The 21,571-nt window shown below is 40.8% G+C and overlaps 1 protein-coding gene across 5 annotated transcripts in view; it reads left to right on the plus strand.

Moving 5' to 3' along the window:
* The window catches only part of LOC127428310 (metabotropic glutamate receptor 2-like), a 63,271-nt gene that overhangs the window by 38,069 nt on the left and 3,631 nt on the right, over nt 1-21,571 (plus strand). For all 5 annotated transcript variants that reach the window (XM_051676601.1, XM_051676605.1, XM_051676602.1 and 2 more), the window contains one exon: nt 1,704-1,884. In XM_051676601.1, coding sequence (XP_051532561.1) covers nt 1,704-1,884 — 181 coding nt within the window. The remainder of the gene's footprint in view (nt 1-1,703; nt 1,885-21,571) is intronic.

Raw genomic sequence — 21,571 nt, forward strand, 5'->3', positions numbered from 1 at the left:
GACTGACTTGGGGAAGTTTTCTGCAAGTCACAACACCAAACATAATATTACTTTTAGTGTTGTCCCCTGGTTTTTTTAAACAGACAAACTCAATGTGCCAGCACAAACATATAGCAAAGCAATGTGATTGTCTAGTCAATATAAAAACACTTTCTGAGGGATGAGGGCTGCTTGTCACATTTTATCAGGAGACTTGCATCACTGTGGGGCAAGAGATGTCAGAGCTCTGTTAGTGACACAGTAAACACTGTCATCAAGAACGTCCCTAGGCTGAGAGAGAGAGGCAATTCCCGCACTGCTACAGCAAACAATTTTCCAACACAATCACACTTCATCCAGAAAGAATTATACCAGCATGGATCAGGATCAGTAGCCAGTTAAACTTTGTATGGAGGGGAGATAGGACCAAATCTGAAAGTTAAGTGTTAGGAAATAGATTTAAAAGATTTATTTGTCCACCCGAGTAAAAATTGGTATTTTTTTTTTTTTTTTTTTTTTAGCTGCTTTTTTTTTTGGGAAGCAGTGAGAAAAAAAGAAAAATACAACATGGTCTCGTAGAATCTTGTTACTATACTGTACCTACATTTTTTCAAAATGATTTTTACGTGGCTTGTATGTATCGGAGCAATTTCCTGGCGAAATGAACACTAGAGGCACTAAAACAACAATGGTTTTTATTCCCGGCTTGTATAGCTAAAGTGCATGAGCATTCTCGAGATGATCGATAGGCAATGTTTGTATCTAAAAGGTGATTGTCTCTTTTACCTGTAAAGCGGGACTTCCTTTCTACAACCGTTGACCGTTGGGCGCTAGAGCTTCTTGGTTGGACGTTCTAATTTCTCCCATTAATTTGAATAGAAGTGGCCTGTCTCTGCTAAATAGTCTCTGATACCAATATGTATGTTTTAAAACAGTATATATTCTTTATTTAATCATTGGTTACGATATCATTGTCTTTTGATATTGTACAATGTATCGCAACAAACTCCAGGTCAAATGACGGATATGATATATAGCAACATTAAGACATTATTTTTCTGCCTGTTCTTTGATCAGTAGCTATTGATCAAAACTATGAAATAACACAAATGGAAGTATGGGAATTATGAGGTGACCCAAAAATGTTAAATAAAAAACGATATTACCCTTTGTCTAGATTACAGTTCTGGACACTCTGGATATTGGTGTCTCCCAATGAACATGTTTAGATGCACGCGTCTCTGGTCAATGTTAATGGGGGAGAGAATAGGGTGACAGACACTGCGAATGGGGCCCATCCTGGGAGTTGTGGGCCTCTGGGCTTCAGCCCGTGTAAGCCTGTTTAATAAATCGCCCCTGTTCCCATATATGCTGGACACCTTTTGACTGCTTTTCCTTCACCTGATCCAACCTATCCATTAAAAACAAACTGAATTAAAAATGTAGTTTTGGTAAGAAATTCATACTTAACCTTGGCACAATTTATTTTTGTCTACAAAACTACATTTAAGCATAAGACTTTGAAAGGTTTTTACTATCATGTGAAACAAATTCAGTTAACTATGTCCAAACTGTTGACTGTAGGAGTCACATGATGAAAATCATCATAGGGTGTAAGAAATTGAATACGGTAACAGGCTGTTATGAGACTTGTTGCATTACACTGTTATTACTTGTTATCATCAGTTGTCTGAACATGTTAAAATTGATTCGTTCCTGTATAGGTGCAGACCACTACCATGTGCATCTCTGTCAGTTTAAGTGGCTCTGTGGTGCTTGGCTGCCTCTTTGCCCCCAAGATCCACATCATCCTTTTCCAGCCACAGAAGAATGTGACCACACTGAGGGCCAAAGAAAACCGGTTCTCCACCGCAGCCACTGCACCAAGCTCCACCTACTCACAAGGTAGCATTTATTCCAAAGCTTGTGTTATTGGTAAAGACTGAACATCCATGGGCCTTATTCATGAAACACGAGCAGAACCAATTTTTATGTAAATCGTTCTGTCAAACCATTCTTACATAAAATGTCACATTGAACTGAACTGACATAATTCAGTCTACCCACTTGCACCTAGACTTAGCGCAATGCCCACTGACTTAACGCATATAATGTATCCCATAGCACTGTGCTTAAGGTATAGCGCTCTTAAAATAGGGCCCAGAAAGTCATACAGGTTTGGAACAAACATGAGGATGAGTAAATGATGACCAAATTTTCATTTTTAGGTTAATGATTTCATGATTGGTAATACTTCACGACAAGGTTGAATACGTCAACATATGCACATGTTACATGTATTACATTCTAAATGAGGCATCATTATTTAATAATGAATATTTCTTCATGCATTTCTTCACTTAATAGGAAAAAAATTAGGGATGCATGATATATCGGCAGCCGATATATTATTGCCCTATAACCGGGAAAATCTAAATATTATTAATATTATATTATTTCTGCCGATATTTTTGCCATTAATTTTTTATGGTTCATTTGCTTGTGGCTGAGAATCACTTACTGCCTGTGGCTTCTAACCTCAGGCATAGACTCGTGCAGTCTTAAAGGGATAGTTCACCCAAAAATTCTCTCATCATTTACTCACCCACATGCCATCCCAGATATTTATGACTTTCTTCAGCAGAACACAAACAAAGATTTTTAGAAGAATATCTCAGCTCTATAGGTCCATACAATGCAAGTGAATGGTGATCAGACCTTTGTAGCACCAAAAATCACATAAAGGAAACATAGAAGTAATCCATAAGACTCCAGTGGTTAAATCCATATATTCAGAAGCAATATTATAGGTGTGGGTGAGAAACAGATACAAATTTAAGTCCTTATTTTATTCTAAATCTCCACTTTCATTTTCACTTTTACATCTGAAAGTCACATGTGGTGCCTGTTAGTTTCACTTTCACATCTGAGCAGTGAGTCAATACGGTAGTTATTCTGACCGCTGCACTGTGAGCATGGAGAGAATAAAGAGACTGCAAACAGGCATGAAAACAAATTAAACAACAAATAAACATGCATAAACAAATCTGAGTATATGTGATGTAACGTGAGTCATGACAATCAGATGGTGTGTGGAGCGATAGAGACTGTTTGAGCATTCATGAGCGCTATTAGCTTCTCCCCATTCAACATGAGTGTTCTCGGAATCAATCAAACATGCACGCTCTCCAAGTGCTCTCAATATCTCATCAGTCACTCATCTCAGCACTATTCCCAATTTAATTGAGGATCCCAATTTAAATCAGACTGATGTTGGTCGCAATGCCACTAATAACAGATATAACTGTTTAACCTTAAATAACGGCACCACGTCTTCATGTATTTCCTTAATAATTAGTGATTTGTATTGCAACAAAATGCCAAAGACGGTAAACAAATCATAAATACTAATGATTCCTCACAGGAGCAGTTTTGGAGCTAGTAACAGACAACTTTCTTATTTTTGAACGTATCTCTGCTGTGTGTGATGCTTTCATGGTTTTTACTGGTTGCCAGTATGTTACAGCGTCCTTTGATATTGACAGTAGAACTATTCATAACTGTTTCAAAACAAATAAATATTAGCAATTCACAATTAATGTAATTTTACTGTGTGGGGCATAAACATAACTGCAGAATATAACTTGCAAAAGTGTGGCTAAGGGCACTTTAAAAACAAATCGTTATCGGTATCGGCCGATCTTAGTGTTAGAAAATTGGTGATCACTAGATAGAATCACATTAAACAAAATTGAAAATGACAAATAAGTATTTTGTCTCAAAATAAATGTATTAATTTCAGGGATTTTCATTGGATACATAAATTTACAACATTTAAAAAAAATATTAAATATTAGATCAAATGGGGGCCTCGGTAGATCAGCGAGTATTGACGCTGACTACCACCCCTGGAGCCGTGAGTTATATTACAGGGTGTGCTGAGTGACTCCAGCCAGGTCTTCTAAGCAACCAAATTGGCCCGGTTGCTAGGGAGGGTAGAGTCACATGGGGTATCCTCCTCGTGGTCGCGATTAGTGGTTCTTGCTCTCAATGGGGCGCATGGTTAGTTGTGTGAGGATCGTGGAGAGTAGCACGAGCCTCCACATGCGGAGTCTCCGCGGTGTCATGCACAATGAGCCACATGATAAAATGCTCGGATTTACTGTCTTAGAAGCAGAGGCAACTGAGACTTGTCCTCCACCACCCGGATTGAGCTGAGTAACCGCACCACCATGAGGACCTACTAAGCAGTGGGAATTGTACATTCCAAATTGGGAGAAAAGGGGCTAAAAAAAAAAATTCGATCAAATTGCCTCAAAATCAAACTTTAGACATTACACGCAATGATCTCATGAAAGAGGACAATTTTGCAGTTCATAGTGTCAAACAGGTGCTTAGGAATGTTCTGTGGTAGTTTTTGATGCTATTTAGTGTTTTGGGAGAAAACAAATTAAAGGAGCCTTTTAGCCCCACTGTACCCTAACAGCACACTGTACTATTTTGGCCATGATTCTGCCATCTGAAACAAATTTTGGGAATCTAAAAGGATTTCTGTCATTGTAGGGCAAAATCGGCAATCTTACACCATTTAGTGTGACATGCTCACCGATGGCTGATTAATAGCCTTTGCGATGAACTTTTTTACACTTCTCATAATAAAATACACTTCTCATAATAAAATAAAAGATCTCTAACGTTGTGTTTTGCGCCATTGCTTCAGCAAAGTATCAGGTCAACCCATTAGGTGACAAGGCGGGCGCCTAAGGCGGCATCGCTTGGGGGGGCAACGATCTACTGAGCCAATAAGAATGTGTTCAATCTGTGTCAAACAAAATGCGCCCTGTGTGTTCCGATGATGTGTTGTGGCGCCCCCCACAGAACAAATGGACCATGTACTAAATGCCTTACTACCATACTACTCTTACTGTTTCTCTTATACCAGTGTTTACCAAAAAAAACTGTGAGAGTAGTATGGATAGTATGCCATTGTGAACACGGCCATAAACTCAGCAGGGCTCGTGAATCGAACTGATGCCCGATGTTAATCAGTCTTTTGAGTCAGTTCTTTTCAATGAATTCGTCTAACGTGCGGGCTGAATCATTTGAAGTTCTTTGTCACGCAGTAAAACAGTTACGGGATGCTTTAGAAGACAACAACGCTGAATAAAGTGAATATTTACTTACAATTCAATGAAACAAAACCTGCAGCTGCATTCAATCATTTGTCAGTGATGAAGATCATGTGCGAGTGCAGTCTGTGAACGACTGTCTACTGCAGGTAAAGATACTTTCTAAATAAAAGTGTATCAAAATACTTACATTACATGAAAGCGCTTAAAAGTACCAAAACCAAACCAACACCATGTTTTTTGGACATGTTCTTTGGAGTAGCCTTCTATATAAATACCATGATATAGGTCTACTGTATATAATAAAAATACCAAGGTTTTACCATATTGTACCATCACTGTACCATGATACTGCCACAGCAGGCTTTTAGAAAGGTAACTTTGATAAACTTCATCTTGTGCTGTGTAATGTGTAAAGGTGGCAATATGTTTTTAGTCTATTCATTAGTGCTACACAACATATATAGGCTACTAAAGAAAATGTTGAAATGATGCTCCTAAAATCACCAGAAATGAATGCTTTGGTGCTGTTTTAGCAAAATGAATAAATAAAATAAATAATTTTAAACCCCCCTACAACATTATAGTACAATAGATTGTGTACTTGATGGGCCCCAGACTCCCCAGTAATGATGAAAGCCTATAAATGTGCCTGCTGTGAAATATATTGTACAGTGTGCATAGATATTTAGTGCAGTGTGCCTTTTTTAACACCTTTGACCACTTGACTTGGTTTACAACACTTTACATTAAAGTTATTCCTACATATAGGGATACCCATTTATGGTGCTTAAGAAGCCATAACATGCACTTGCATATTTCTTCCCAACATTGTTATAATTAATGTTTTGCTAGTTTTGGTTTATACACATTAGGGTATATTATGTGTTAATTTGTACTTTTTTATGTAAAAAGTAATACATAGCTCTCTAAGGGATGTGTGTGTGTGTGTGTGGGGGGGGGGGCGGGTACTGGAGAGTGCAAAATGCGGTAGGACCGGCACTGAGTCAGGGAAAGTCCCTACCCCCCCACCCCCATACGTGTGCATGCTCACACACGCACTGGAAACAATTATCTAACATCAACGTTATTACCAGCGGCTCTGACATCGTAACTATTTTCAGCATCTGAGGAGCAAGTTCAACACAGGTAACCACTTTTACTTCCTTTCTTTGATGGCTCACAGTGCTCGACATTAACGCTTGTCCACAACAAGTGGATTTTTTTTTTTCTTTCAATTAACATTTTTTTATTGACACATATAAGAAAGAAAAAATACAAATATATACATTGAGACAACATTTAACCCCCACTATTACCCCTCCCCCTCCCCAATCACCAACCCCACCCCGACCCCGACCCCCATCGAACGCTCCTGTGGTCACAAAATCGAATACACACACACAAAAAAAAAAACACAGCCCCTCCTCGAGGGTCCCCCAAAAATACCAAATACCTGCCCCACTTGCTAGCAAACAAATCTCGAACCCCCAGCCCTCTGCTCATCATCTCCTCAAAAGCCGCCACCCTCCCCATCTTCGCACACCACTCCGGAAATGAGGGAGCCCCATCTGACTTCCATCCCCTTAAAATAATCTGCCTGCTAATCATAATACTGGTCAGGACCCAATTTTTTATGTGTATGTCCTTCAAATTTATGACTGCCCCATTGCCCAGAATACAGAGTCTTGGGCAAAACTAAATTTGAGTGCCCAAAACGTCACATATGACACTCTGAACCTTCAACCAAAACTCTTGGATCTTAACACACCCCCAAAAAACATGGGTTGTGTCTCCATCATCTGACTGACATTGCCAGCAGGTGGGTGTGTCTTTAAGACCAAGCCTATACAATCTAGAGGGGGTCCAATAGAATCTATTTAAAATCTTGAATTGCATAAGGCGAACCCTTGCATCTCTAGATGCAGACTTGACGTTTTTTAGAATCCTATCTCACACTCCCTCCTCCAATACCAAGTTTAAATTTTTCTCCCATAATCTCTTGAGAGAAGTTGAAGTTCAGTCCCCCAGACTCTGAATTAGCAGGGAGTAATACACTGATGCCTCATGACCTTTTACAACAGCAGTAATCACCTCCCCCAGAGTATCTGCTGCTTTAGGGGGGTGTATGCTACTCCCAAAAACAATGTAGAGCAGGTGGCGCAGCTGTAAATACCTATAGAATTGAGATCTGGGAATCCCAAAATGTTGAACCAAATTTTCAAAAGATCTCAATACTCCATTCTCATTTAGGTCAACGAGTGTAGTAACCCCCCCACAATCCAGTCTGACCAGCAGAAAGGGGACTTATTAATACATAATTTAGGGTTCAACCATATGCTTGAGGCAACATTTAAATAAATGTCCGAATTAAACACTCTGGACAATTTTGTCCATACCGAGTGCAAATGCGAGATAACAGGGAGTACCAAATAATAAAATATCATTTGCGTAAAGCAAAAGCTTATGTGCCATACCTCCCGCCACTACCCCTGGAAAAATATTCTCCTTTCTTATTGCAGCTGCTAATGGTTCCAGGGCAAGACAGTAAGGGGGAAAGAGGACAACCCTGCCGGGTGCCCCTGTCCAGAGTAAAATAATCTGAAATATATCCATTTGTTTGCACTGCTGCTACCGGGTGTCTATAAAGTAACTTAATCCATCCAATAAAGGTTTTCCCGAACCCGTATATTTCCAAAATCTTAAAAAGATAATCCCATTCTACCATATCGAACACCTTTTCAGCGTCAAGTGAGATGGCAGTGACCGGAGTCTGATCATTCGCCACTGGCCACATGATATATATATATATATATATATTTTTTTTTTTTTGTGATTAAAAGTTTTTATTGATTCCATATAACATATATATACAAAAAAATAACAGAATATTTAGAATCACATTATATTATTTACAACCCTTCCTCCTGAACATTAACCACCCCACCCCACCACCCAATCAAATACAATTGACAAAGACACACAAACAAACAATAAAACAGAAGAAAATATTTAGAAATACATTTAAAAAAGTATATGTTCAAAAACAAAATGGCTACAACATACACTTTTAAAACAACACGTCTCCCTCCACTGCCCCTCCCCGAGAGCCCTCCAAAAAGGCCAAATAGCTGCCCCACCTCCTGATGAACATATCCATGTTGCCTAGCCTTCTTTATGACAACTCTTCCCAAGCTGCCACCCTGCCCATCTCCTCGCACCACTCATGAAACGAGAGGGCTCCAACTGACTTCCATCCAATAAACATAATCTGTCTGCCCACCATAACACCAGCCAGGATCCAATTTTTCATGTACTTATCTCCTACATCAATGACCACCCCGTCACCCAAAATACAGAGCCTGGGGCAAAAGGAGATCTGAGTATCCAATACGTCGGCCATAAAATTCTGGACCCTCATCCAGAACTCCTGTATCTTATGACACCCCCAAAAAACATGGGTGTTGTCTCCATCTTTTAAATGGCATCGCCAGCAGGTGGGTGTGTCCTTAAGACCAAGCCTATACAATTTAGAAGGGGTCCAATAAAATCTATGTAGAATCTTAAATTGCATAAGGCGCACCCTTGCATCTGTTGGGCCTCATGTATTCAGATAGAAGACAAAGGCAGGCCTAACACAGTCATAAAAACCTAACTCAAGCCCCCACATTCCAAGTCGTAAATTATACTGATAAAAATCGTGCCAAAATCAACAAAGGGAGTCCAAAAAAGACTACAAATCCCATGAAGCCTTGCTCACTAAAGGATCGAACTCTCAACTCCTATTGGATGAGGCACACAACAGAACGTACCTCAAACATGACATCATCAGGAGTTGAAATACCTCTGAAATGCTTTCGGGATTTGCTTCCAGCAACTTTGTTTGCAGCGTGTGGACGCAGCTTTTCGCTGCTCTCAGGTGCAACCTCGTGGCACAAGGAAGTAACGTCCGACTTGAAACTGTGGCCATACAATCTCCATCTCGCTGGACGAGTTGAGATTACTCTGTGTTCAACCGAACACTCTAACGGATCCGAAGGAGACCGCCGAGCAATTCGCATCTTCATCCGTTTGCCTACAGAAGTGAAGAGATTAAAGATTTTTCTTCCATCTTCAATCAAGTCAACATTTCGGAGTTCTCTGCCAGCCCGCCGAGAATCAACAGCTGTACCGCCTGCCGACAGAGCGAGGAAACGGCCTCCCGTCATCACCCGAGCCTCAAGGAACCGGGTCAGAGTTAAAGGACGGAGGAAAACACATTCTACCTGTGTCCTCATGCGATTCAAGTAAGAGGTTTACGTCTGGGCAGAGATAGAATATTATAGTGTGCTATTCTTGTGTTTCAAGGTTTTTGCTTGTACAGTTTACGGACCGCCATGTCAGCTCATTATTAATACTCAGGGTATTAATTATCACGATTTCGTTTTGCTGTATTGTGGTCCAACCAAATTGGACTGTTGTGCAATTTCGCCATCGCGGGCGAGACAGGTAAACTGAGTTCATCCATTAAATAGTCAAAGTACGTGGGACTGTTTACGAGCCGTCCACCGTATCTCTGAGCGATGAACTAACAGCTGCTTTCTCTCCCACGATCGCGAAATCGGCTTTAGGGCTGTCACTTCTCTCTCTCTCATACTAACCACAAACACACACACACACACACACGCAGGCATGCGACCCCTCACAAACATTCTGGCACACATTTTGGCTCGTAGATAGCTTAAATGCTAAAGCCCAGCTTTGTCCCTAAGCTATCGTACAAGCGAATACACGCGGTAACTGGTAGACGCCAGTCGCCATTGACTGGTTTCTCTCCGCCCCCATTCGTGGTCATATTCCCTGGCCGGAAGTCTCACGTGACATACTCTCCATGAGAGTCACGTCCGCCATTTTGTGCACGTCCCTCCTTACACACACACACACACACTGTCACACACACACCTTATGTGTTATAGGATTATTTTTATTTCCATATCTAATCATATCACTGTTTTAGTTTGTAGTTGTAAGTCGGAAGTTTATTGACTGCATTGTATTAAATATTAATTGATATTACTGCATAAATAAACTTTGTTTATATTACAAAGAGAAGTGTTTTGGTTTGTTTTGCACACGCCTGTGTCATGCTGACGGGATATCAGTGCTCGGATTCAAACCTTCCTTCATTGTTTTTTTTCCGGAAAATCGATATTCTTTGGATGTCGATTTTCCTAAGAAAACAATCTAATATTGAGACTGTTTTACTATTTGGTTATTAGTCCCTGATTTCAGGGTGGTGCCCTGTCAATGTTAATCCTTATTAATATTCTATTGATTTTTGATAATTGATAATTATCTTTGATGACTGAATTTGAATGATCAATAAGCTAGTGTTAATTTTAATTAATGTTTCATCGATGTTAACAATTAACAATTATCTTTGATAATTGTTGATTTAAAGGATTTAAAAAAGCTAACACTGATTCTCATCAATGTTCTATTGATTTTAATAATTAATAACTATCTTTGATAATTATTAATTTTTGTTAATAACCAAACTTGCTCCTAAACATAGCACACTACATTTACTGGAGCCCCATATGAGGTTTTAATGAGTTAGATTCAATTGATTAATTCAAATATTAATTAATAACTACAGAAATAATTATTAATTTTTTCTGATAGTAACACTGATCTAAACAACCAGTAAAGCCCTACACATCTCTAGATGCAGACTTGACGTTTTTAAGAATCCTAGCCCACACTCCCTTCTCCAAAAACAAATTTAAATCTTCCTCCCATAATCTTTTGAGGGAATTTAAAGCTCTGTCCCCCAGACTCTGAATTAGCAGGGAGTAATACCCTGATGCCTCATGACCTTTTCCAAAAGCAGTAATTACCACTCCCAGAGTATCTGCCGCACTAGGGGGGTGCGTGCCACTCCCAAAAACAGTGCAGAGTAGGTGGCGCAGCTGTAAATACTTATAAAATTGAGATCTGGGAATCCCAAAATTTTGAACCAAATTTTCAAAAGTCCTTAATACTCCACTCTCATATAGGTCACCGAGTGAATTAACCCCCCTCACAATCCAATCTGACTAACTGAAAGGGGACTTATTAATGCATAGTTTAGGGTTCTGCCATATACTCGAGGCTATGTTAAATAAATATCCGAATTAAACACTCTGGACACTTTTGTCCATATCGAGTGTAAATGCAAAATAACGGTGTGATTTAACTTCTCCAATTAATTTGATCGAAAGGCTATGCAGAAGCGAGATAGGGGCAAGAGCTTCCTTTTCAATACAAAACCAGGGAAGGGCTCTCTCAGGTGGAAGCGACCAATGAGCCAAATGTCTGAGACCGAATGCATAATAATAAAACTAAATCTTGGGTAGGCCTAACTCACCATTGTCAATCAGCCTATGTAACTTATTGAAATTTAACCTGGCACGCTTACCATTCCAAATGAAGGACTTCGCTATGCTATCAAATTGTTTGAAATAAGAGAGGGGGACATCTATAGGGAGAGAATATAACAGGTAGTTGAATTTTGGAATACAATTCATTTTAATTACATTAACCTTCCCAATCATCGATAAGTGTAATGAAGCCCACCTGTCCACATCATTCGAAAACCTTTTGATTAAGGGATCAGTATTAACTCTGACTAAATCAGACAAATTTGCTGGGAATAAAATTCCCAATTACAAATACCCTGTTTGGGCCACTGGAAGGCGCCCGGCTGGAAGGCCGTTACTGGACAGTACGCTGTCAAAGCCAAAGCTTCAGATTTAGACCAATTGACTTTGTATCCTGAGAACTTGGAAAAGGAATTAATAATTCTGTGGAGGCAAGGCATAGATCTAGTGGGGTCAGAGACAAATAATAAAATATCATCTGTGTAAAGCAGAAGTGTATGTGCCACACCTCCCGCAATCACCCCTGGAAAATCATCCTCTTTTCTTATCGTGGCTGCTAATGGTTCCAGGGCAAGACAGAACAATAATGGGGAAAGAGGGCAACCCTGCCGAGTGCCCCTATTCAGAGTAAAATAATCTGAAATTAATCCATTTGTTTGTGCCGCTGCTATAGGGTGTTTATAAAGTAACTTAATCCAACCAATAAATGTACTCCCGAATCTGTACATTTCCAAAATCTTAAAAAGATAATCCCATTCTACCATATCAAACGCCTTTTTGGCGTCAAGTGAAATGGCAGCGACCGGAGACTGATCATTCGCTACTGATCACATGATATTGATGAGATGCCTGATGTTATCAGAAGAGCTGCGGCCCTGAATAAACCCCACCTTATCTATATGTATAAGAGATGTCATGACCTTACTTAATCGGTTAGCCAAAATTTTTGATAACATTTTTACATCTAGTTGGATCAAGGAGATTGGACAGTAACTTTTACACTCACTTGGATCTTTGTCCTTTTTAAGAATCAGACTGATCCGGGCTTGTGTCATGGTTGGAGGAAGCTTTCCTTCTTTAATGATTCAGTATTAACTTCTAACAAAAGTGGAGCCGGTTCTGTAGCATAGGATCTAAAAAATTCTGCGGCAAAACCATCTGGCCCTGGAGCCTTGCCAGTAGGTAGGGACTTAATTACCTCGTCAAGCTCCTCCAAGGTTATCTCAGAATCAAGTGCGTTTTTTTGCTCAGTCTTCAGTTTAGGAAGATCTAATGGTTCCACAAAGTTTCTAATATCTTCATCAGTAGACAAAGACATGGAACTATAAAGATCAAGATAGAATTCTTTAAAGGCATTATTAATATCAATGGCTGAGGTAAAAATTTCAGCACCAGCAGATTTCACTGAGGGAATGGTAGAAAAGACTCTCTCTGCTTTATATATCTAGCCAAAAGCTTCCCTGCTTTGTCCCCCGACTCAAAGTATGACTGTCTTGCCCTGAATAACCAAAACTCCACTTTCTGCGACAAAATAGTATTATATCTATATTTCAATCGGGTCAATTCTCTGAGGCCATCAGATGACATTCGGTGCTTCGGCTCTGCCTCGGCACTTTTAATATTCTCTTTCAACTCCACGAGTTCTCGTGCTTTGGATTTTTTGGTGAATGATGCATACTGTATGATCCAACCCCTAAGAACTGCCTTAAGTGCCTCCCAAGCCATGCCCACAGAGGATACTGAGGACCAGTTGGTCTCCATATAAACATTAATTTCGGCCTTTAACATTTCTGAAATTCAGGATTTTGCAAAAGGGATATATTAAAGTGCCAACTATATGATTTCTTTTTCTCTGTATGTGGCAGCACCTCTAAACTCACCAGGGCGTGATCTGAGACTAAGATGTTTCCAAATGAGTAATCAGATGAACAATCAACAACAGATGAAATGAGGGACTTATATAAATTTTTCAGCTTCCTGCAGGGAAAGATGCATTTCTTAAAGAAACACTATATCATATTTCTTACGTTTATGAAAAGAAATAACCTTCCTTCTTTTTATGGGGTACCCCAGCCCATTCACATTCTACGTGGAGAGAGACAATCCCCAAACTTCCCCCCGCGCACGACAGCACCAACCGGCGTCCATCCCTCTAAACTCAAATAGTCCGCGTACGCCTACAAGAGTCCCCTTGACAACTTAGCTATCGGATTGCTCAAGTCCAGTGTTTCTATAAAAATTTTGTGAAGCAGAATTACACAGCATAAAACAATAATAACTACAGAACTACAGTTTCTATAAAACAAACTCCAGCTAATAAGCAGAATAAACCCAAAAACATGTAGATTCATCCACATAACTGTCCCGAAGGTTTGTTTCTCCACAGAACAAGATCCAGCCGCTAAAGGAACCAGCAAAAAATAAAAAATAAAATAAAAAAATAAAAAAAAGTTCAGTTCTGTAACGAATGTTCAGTAAGCTGGCCCATTCGGCCAATACATGAGTGCAACAAAAGACCCAATCACTCCAATGTCCTGCAAGAGATATTCCAAAAAACAAACTCCAGGCCACAGGAGGCATGAGCACCAAAAACATGCAGATTTATCCACAAGCTGTGCCAAAGAAATGATATTACACAAAACAAACTCCAGCCGCTAGGCGGAACCAGCACAAAAAGAAACAAAGAAGGCGCCCAGCTTCCTCAGACAGTCAAGTGTATGTTCAGTGAGACAAGTTCACTAAACAGCAATGTGAAAATCACTAAATGGCTTACTCACTACAATGTCTTAATGAAAGACAATGCTTGCTGTGGGCATGTAAATATTTTGCGGCCATTCTTAGTATCTATTCTCAATTTGGCCGGAAACATCAGTGCAAAAGCGATCTTCCGTTGAATAAGAGATTCTTGCATTCCTTGAATCGATCACGTTTCTCTCTTGATGAATTCGCAAAGTCTGGGAATAAGAAAATGTTGTGGTTCTTCCAAGAAAGCTTTCCTTTGCTCCTCCCTTTGCGTAACACGAGATCTTTATCGGATGATCTCAGAAATTTGGCCAGAATTGATCGGGGCCTGTCTCCCTCCGCGGATCTCCGAACCGGGACCCTTATGAGCTTGCTCGATTTCCAGTTTATGGCCTGTTATGTCGAGCAGACACGGAAAGAGCTCGTCTAGGAATTTTACCATATCTCGGCATTCCTCATGCTCAGGAACTCCAACAATTTGGACATTGTTTTGTCGATTACGATTCTCCAAATCCTCCAGTTTTTCCCAAATGCGCTGCAAGTCTGTCTTGGTCACTAGCGGATTAGCAGGTAATTCCCTCTCTGATAACTCCACATAATCGATCCGTTTTTCGATGTCCAGCAATCTTTTAACCAACTCCATGGAAGTGATCGATCAATGTATTACAGCCAGATCCTCCAAGTCTGCGACAACTTTTGCCAGCATTGCAGACATGCTCGCCAGTTTCCGCTGAATTTCTCGCGCCACACCATCCAAATTGAGGCCCTGGTCTGCGGTGTTCTGAAAATGTTTGTGCTAATGCACGCCTGAACGGCCAAATACATTTAAAAATTCCGCCAAAATACACGTCTTGGTGAGGTATTCATGTAAACAGAGAGCGATGTCTTAAGTGAACATAAACAGCGGAGAAAAAAGTGGATTGGTATTAAAATGGCGGACTTATAAGAATAAATGTAAGCTAATAGACCTGCTGCTGTCTAGTGTGTCATTATAATAATCAAACAACCATAACAAGAAAATGAGAAAGCAGTCACTGCTCTTGACTAAATAACTTAAATAATTATTAATGTATTATAATCATACAGTGAAGACCAGTAGTAGTTTTATGTTGCATTTCATTCTGAATGTTTACTTGAATACTTGATAATTTAAAGCTGTTAAAAAAGCACTGAATTTTCTTAATTTGTATTTTTTGTTCTATTATTTTTCATCTATTTCTATTCATTGTTGTTTTTTTATTGTTATTTTATTACTGACTGTTTATTAGTCTTTAATAATTACTTAAGAACTTGATTCTTCCATAATTAACATATTAGTTAGTTTTATTATTTGTAATGGTATTAAATCTGGTATTGAGAATCGTCAAATTTCACTACCGACCACTGAAATTTTGGTATTGTGATAATGTATAGACTTTATTGTACATGATAGATCTTGCTGCAATAAGATCTCATTCCATAAAACTATGAGCATCCCTGCTGTTAATGGTGGCAATGGAGGCTTTTCTTTATTTGACTACCATGCGTAACATAAAATAATTATCAGATGACAATAGCCTCCTCCCCTACCCAGTGCAGTTTACATTTCTGTCGCAGAGATTGACATAGGTACACTATTAGGTTGGGCATCAGTCATAATTTTAGAAAAATATACAACATAAACTTTGACATGTTACTTGTGCATGTAACTTAAATGTTCTTTTTTCTCTCCAGACAAGTAACTTTTTTACTCGGACAAGTGAATGACCAATTTAATTGTCCGGAGGACAAGCACATGACAATGCTTAATGTCGAGCCCTGGCTCAAATGTATGCTCTAGCTGATTTTGTGTTTTGACCATTTGTGAACTGCGGTCCACCCACCACAGTGGGAAACACTGAATTTTATATAAAAAAGTTTAAAAACAAATACGCAGAAAATACTTGGAGAAAAGTGTAACACTTCAGTGATATGACAGCATTATTCTCCGAATTAAATACAGAGCTCACAAAACGAAAATAAAGAAATTATGAAGTTTTTATTTATTTTAATTACTACTTTTAATACATTTACTTTAAGCATCTGTACACTTCTTTTGTTAAGATTAACACCACTCCAAATTTGTTTTATGTTTTTTTAAATTGAACCATTTATATTGCTAAGTATTTATGGGACGTTTCAATCCAAATCAGCAGATACAATTGGATACAGTTATAGAAATCGTCATGGTTACTTGTGTAACCTCCATTCCCTGATGGAGGGAATGAGACATTGTGTCGATGTAGTCACCTCTGGTCTTTGATAAAAGGCCAATGAAAATTGGCGAGTGGTATTTGCATGCCACTCCCCCGGACATACGGATATAAAAGGAGCTGGTATGCAACCACTCATTCAGGTTTTATGCTGAGGAGCCGATATAAGGTCCGGCCATTTCAGCGGGTAGTTCAGCGTTGTGGCAGGAGGGACACAATGTCTTGTTCCCTTCATCAGAGAACGGAGGTTACACAAGTAACCATGATGTTCCCTATCTGTCACTCACTCGACGTTGTGTAGATGGAGTGACACTAGGGGTCCCTATATGAAACGCCACAACTGGCTGAACTTTGTTACGTGAACTGGCGGTGTGTGGTGGGCAGACTACTGTGTGCCTCATAGCCAGCACACCAGGTCGACACGTAACCTCCCCAACATAGCTATGAGTGTTGAACGGCCCTTTGGGGACAAGTCGACTACCCAAAGGATAGAGACAGGCTTAACCCAGTCATGGCCTCTTTTCCCCTTCTCTTTTTCCACTCCCTAAAAAAGAAGGGGGATTATCCGACTGGGCCGCCAGGTCTAGTCGGGGGGTGTCCCTCCCAAAGGGAAGACACAGCGGAGACCACACCTCGCCCAAAGAGAGGGGGGATATTTAAGTGAAAGGATACGTCACATGGTCTTTCCAACCATGTGGAGAGTCTTCAAGGTAGATCTTGCCCAATGGGGGAGGAGTTACTACAAACATGGAGACTGGGGTAGAGGGGCTCTGCCCAAGGAAGACGCAGTTTGCCAACAGGGAAACGAATTAGCGGAAGATATATATCACATGGGGTTAGCCTTACAGGGAACCACCACATGCGGAGCACCTACCCCAGAACAGGACTCTTAGCGCGTGTACTGGGCTGGCAGCAAATCTCTCCGAATACTCGACTGCCACAGGGCTCGGAGGAAGTCAACCAGGGAACAAACTTGTGAACACTACTGGGAATTAATGGTGCATGTCTTCAGCTCAAAAGGAGGTGGAAGGTGCTATGTGCAAGCGATACACCCAGCCGGCTATCCCGGGCTTATCAGCTTGTGTTGCCTGCCACTACCTGGGACGATGTTGTAGAACCTTGCAAAGGTGTTGGGTGTTGCCCAGCCCGCTGCTCTGCAAATGTCTGTTAGAGAGGCACCCCTGGCCAGGGCCCAGGAAGCCACTACACCCCTGGTAGAATGGGCTCATAGCCCTACCGGGGGCGGCATGACCTGGGCGACATATGCCATAGTTATGGCATCAATGAGCCAGTGGGCGATCCTCTGCTTGGAGACAGCGCTTCCTTTCCGCTGTGCACCAAAGCAGACAAAGAGCTGCTCAGAGATTCTAAAGCTCTGTGTGCTATCCAAATAGATGCGTAAAGCGCGCACCGGACACAGCGATGACAGGGCTGTGTCAGCCTCCTCCTGGGGCAGCGCTTGCAGGTTCACCACCTGGTCCCTAAAAGGGGTGGTGGGAACCTTGGGCACATAGCCCGGTCGGGGTCTCAGGATCACGTGAGAGTAACCGGACTGAACTCCAGGCATGTTTCGCTGACAGAGAACGCTTGCAGGTCACCTACCCTCTTGATGGAAGTGAGTGCAGTCAGGAGGGCAGTCTTCAAGGAGAGTGCCTTAAGCTCGGCTGACTGCAAAGGCTCAAAGGGGGCTCTCTGTAGACCCTGAAGAACTACAGAGAGGTCCCATGAGGAAACGAGGCGCGGTCTGGAGGGGTTCAGCCTCCTGGTGCCTCTTAGGAACATGTTGATCAGGTCGTGCTTCCCTAAGGACTTACCGTCGACTGCGTCGTGGTGTGCTGCTATGGTGGCAACGTACACCTTCAAGGTGGAAGGGGACAGCCTCCCTTCCAACCTCTCCTGCAGGAAGGAAAGCACTGATCTGACTGCACATCTCTGGGGGTCTTTGCGTCGGGAAGAACACCACTTAGCGAATAGATGCCACTTAAAGGCATACAGGCGCCTCGTAGAGGGGGCCCTAGCCTGAGTGATCGTGTCTAATACCACAGGTGGTAGACCGCTTAGGTCTTCCACGTCCCGTCCAGGGGCCAGACATGGAGATTCCAGAGGTCTGGGCACGGGTGCCAGAGGGTGCCCTGTCCCTGAGAAAGAAGGTCCTTCCTCAGGGGAATTCACCAGGAGGAGCGTGAGGTCCGAGAACCATGTCTGGGTAGGCCAGTAGGGTGCTACCAGGACGACCTGCTCCTCATCCTCCCTGACCTTGCACAGGGTCTGTGCAAGCAGGCTCACTGGGGGAAACGCATATTTGCGTAGGCCAGAGAGTCAGCTGTGTGCCAGCGCATCTATGACGAGGGGAGCCTCGGTGAGGGCATACCAGAGTATGTACCGTATGTCCGGAGTAGTGGCATGCAAATACCACTCGCCAATTTTCATTGGCCTTTTATAAAAGACCAGAGGTGTCTCGGGCTCCCAAGAGTGACCCCTAGTGTCACTACATTGACACAACGTCGTGTGAGTGACAGATAGGGAACAATTTCATGTTTGTGCATTATCCATAGGGAATTTCCAAGCGTGATATATTATTAGCCTACATGAATTTTATAAATTTTGCGTGGGCTATAGGTTACTAACCTAAAAGAGGAGAAAGACGTACTATAACCCACCTTTTTTGTTTTCCCTATGTGAATGCAGAACTTTGTCATTTTTCAGCCCTCATGTCTTTTTATTTCCACAAGATATCTTTGCTTGTGGTAGCTAATTATTACTGTAGTCTACCTCCCTCACTCGCGTTCATTCTCTACATCTTATGCTCGTGATGGAGTGGTATTGGAGCAATGCTGATGCCCTAACTTTTAGGGGTGGAAAACACTCCTCCGGGCAAATCTCACCATTTCGCTTCTATTCCGCAATGCTCACGTTCATTGATCGGATGATGTGGATCATACAGTCTGACACGCACAGTGTGTCATGGCTATCTCAATGCGTTCATATCGTATAGTCTGACAAGCAACAATCTTAAAGGACTATAAAAATCTTACAGCGTATAGCGGGCTTAAGCGTCTGTAAACGAGACAGTCATGAGCACAATGCACACACATACAAAACACACACAAACCACCACTGCACTCACAGTCTGGCTGCTAGTATAAATATTATACCATGTATACAGAGATTAGGTTTGTATTGCGTGTTTTGTTGTTTAATTTTCGTTCCATGCTGTTTATTGCCTCATTTTAGTTTAATGCATTATTACAGCTGTTAGAAGTACAATATTATCTCTCTGTGAGAGATTCATCAGGATTACCATAAGCACTCATTTAAATGGACACTATACAATTTATGCAAGTGTTCTCTCAATTATTTTGCATTCAAATCAGCATACACCTGTAATATAGGCACATTTCTGGTTTATGTTACATCCATTAAACTATTATCGGTTTATCGGTATCGGCCCAGAAATTCCATATTACAGTTTGTAGTTTTTTTTTTTTAGCATCCCTAAAAAAAATGCCCTCTTTGGTCTCTTTCTCTGGCTCATTGTGTCTTCGCTGGTGATTGAAGCCTCAGTGTAAAAGAAGGGCTCATGTATTTGGTGTAAATATTACTCCATGTTGCTATAACTCGCTATTATTATGGGGCCTAAATGAACATTACTTTCTCATGGATCAAACATAATGCATTTGTGGCAAAGGGGGTTGTTTCTTACAACACTACCATCAGAACATATTTTTTTATTATTTATTTTTTTATTAAATGTATTCCTTCATTATTCTTAATTGTATTTATACCGAACATTTAATAACACACCTCTACATAATGTGAGGGTCTTATTTTCATTTTAACAGAAATGCTACAGTTTTTATTTATTTATTTATTTTTGTATCAGTGTGTACAACTTTCTTTCTACCGGTCAATGATAATTCTGAGAGAAAATGCGCCCACAGCCTATTGTTACCCAGATAGCACATGTACATTTCCAAGATGTCTGTTTTAGATCTGGAAAGCATCACAATCTAATTAACATCTGCTAATCATCTTAAAAAGATCCGATTTACAAACATTCTAAATCATAAACGTCTCAAAGACATCTACTGAATGTCGTATTCACATCCAAGAGAAAATGTCTTGTAGACGTAATGCAGATGAGCAAACAACCTAAAAGATATGTCTTCCAGATGTAAACACACATCAAGTAGACGTCTGGGTGATGTGCGTGTGCTATCAGAGTACAGAAACGAATGAATCTTCCACTCACATTTGATTGACAGGTAAAACGTGCACTCTTAATTCAGTGTTGTTGTTGTTAATTTTGTGGTTATTTTTCATTTTTTCAGCTGACAGGTTGCTTGATACATACAGCATTTAGTTAAAGATGGTAAACTTTATCATTCAACTGAACAGTGCAGTGGCCTCCTAATATTCCCCCTCCATTAACTGGCTGTATCAGTCTACTCTCTCCTTTCCACCAACAGCTGGTGTGTGGTGAGTGTACTGGCGCACTATGGCTGCCGTCACATCATCCAGGTGGATGCTGCACATTTGTGGTGGTTGAGGAGAGTCCCCTGTTCACTGTGAAAAGCACTTTGAGTGTAGTGTCAGAAAAGCACTATATAAAATATAACATTCATTCATTCATAAGCGTGCACTGCTCCACACAATCAAATGATGTGTTATGATGTGCAGTCGAGTCAAGCGTGTACCTCCTGAAAATTTGCATATGCCAATGTTAGTGCAGAAAGTGGGGAAAAACATTTGTGAATTTTCGCCCATTGTACAAAAATTCCTGGGTTTGTTCCTGGCAGGCAGCAGATGAAGGCCCAGGAATTAAAAAAACAATTCGCAGAAATTAACACATTAAATCTCCCAGCCCTACTTTAAAGTGTATTGTGTAGTGGATAAAACACTTGAATAACGTTTTAACGAATAACATATCAACATAAAAATAGCACGTCATGACTCGCACTCTGCAGGTAAATATCTGATCACAGGCAAAGCAGGTAACCCAAAACCAAGAGATTCATTCCAGAAGAGCAGTGCCGAATCCAAACACATTAAGTATGCTTGCAATTTTAGGGTTCACCCACAGATAGCT

This window comes from Myxocyprinus asiaticus, chromosome 37 (assembly GCF_019703515.2).
Source record: "Myxocyprinus asiaticus isolate MX2 ecotype Aquarium Trade chromosome 37, UBuf_Myxa_2, whole genome shotgun sequence".
In the NCBI taxonomy this organism is placed as follows: Eukaryota; Metazoa; Chordata; class Actinopteri; order Cypriniformes; family Catostomidae; genus Myxocyprinus; species Myxocyprinus asiaticus.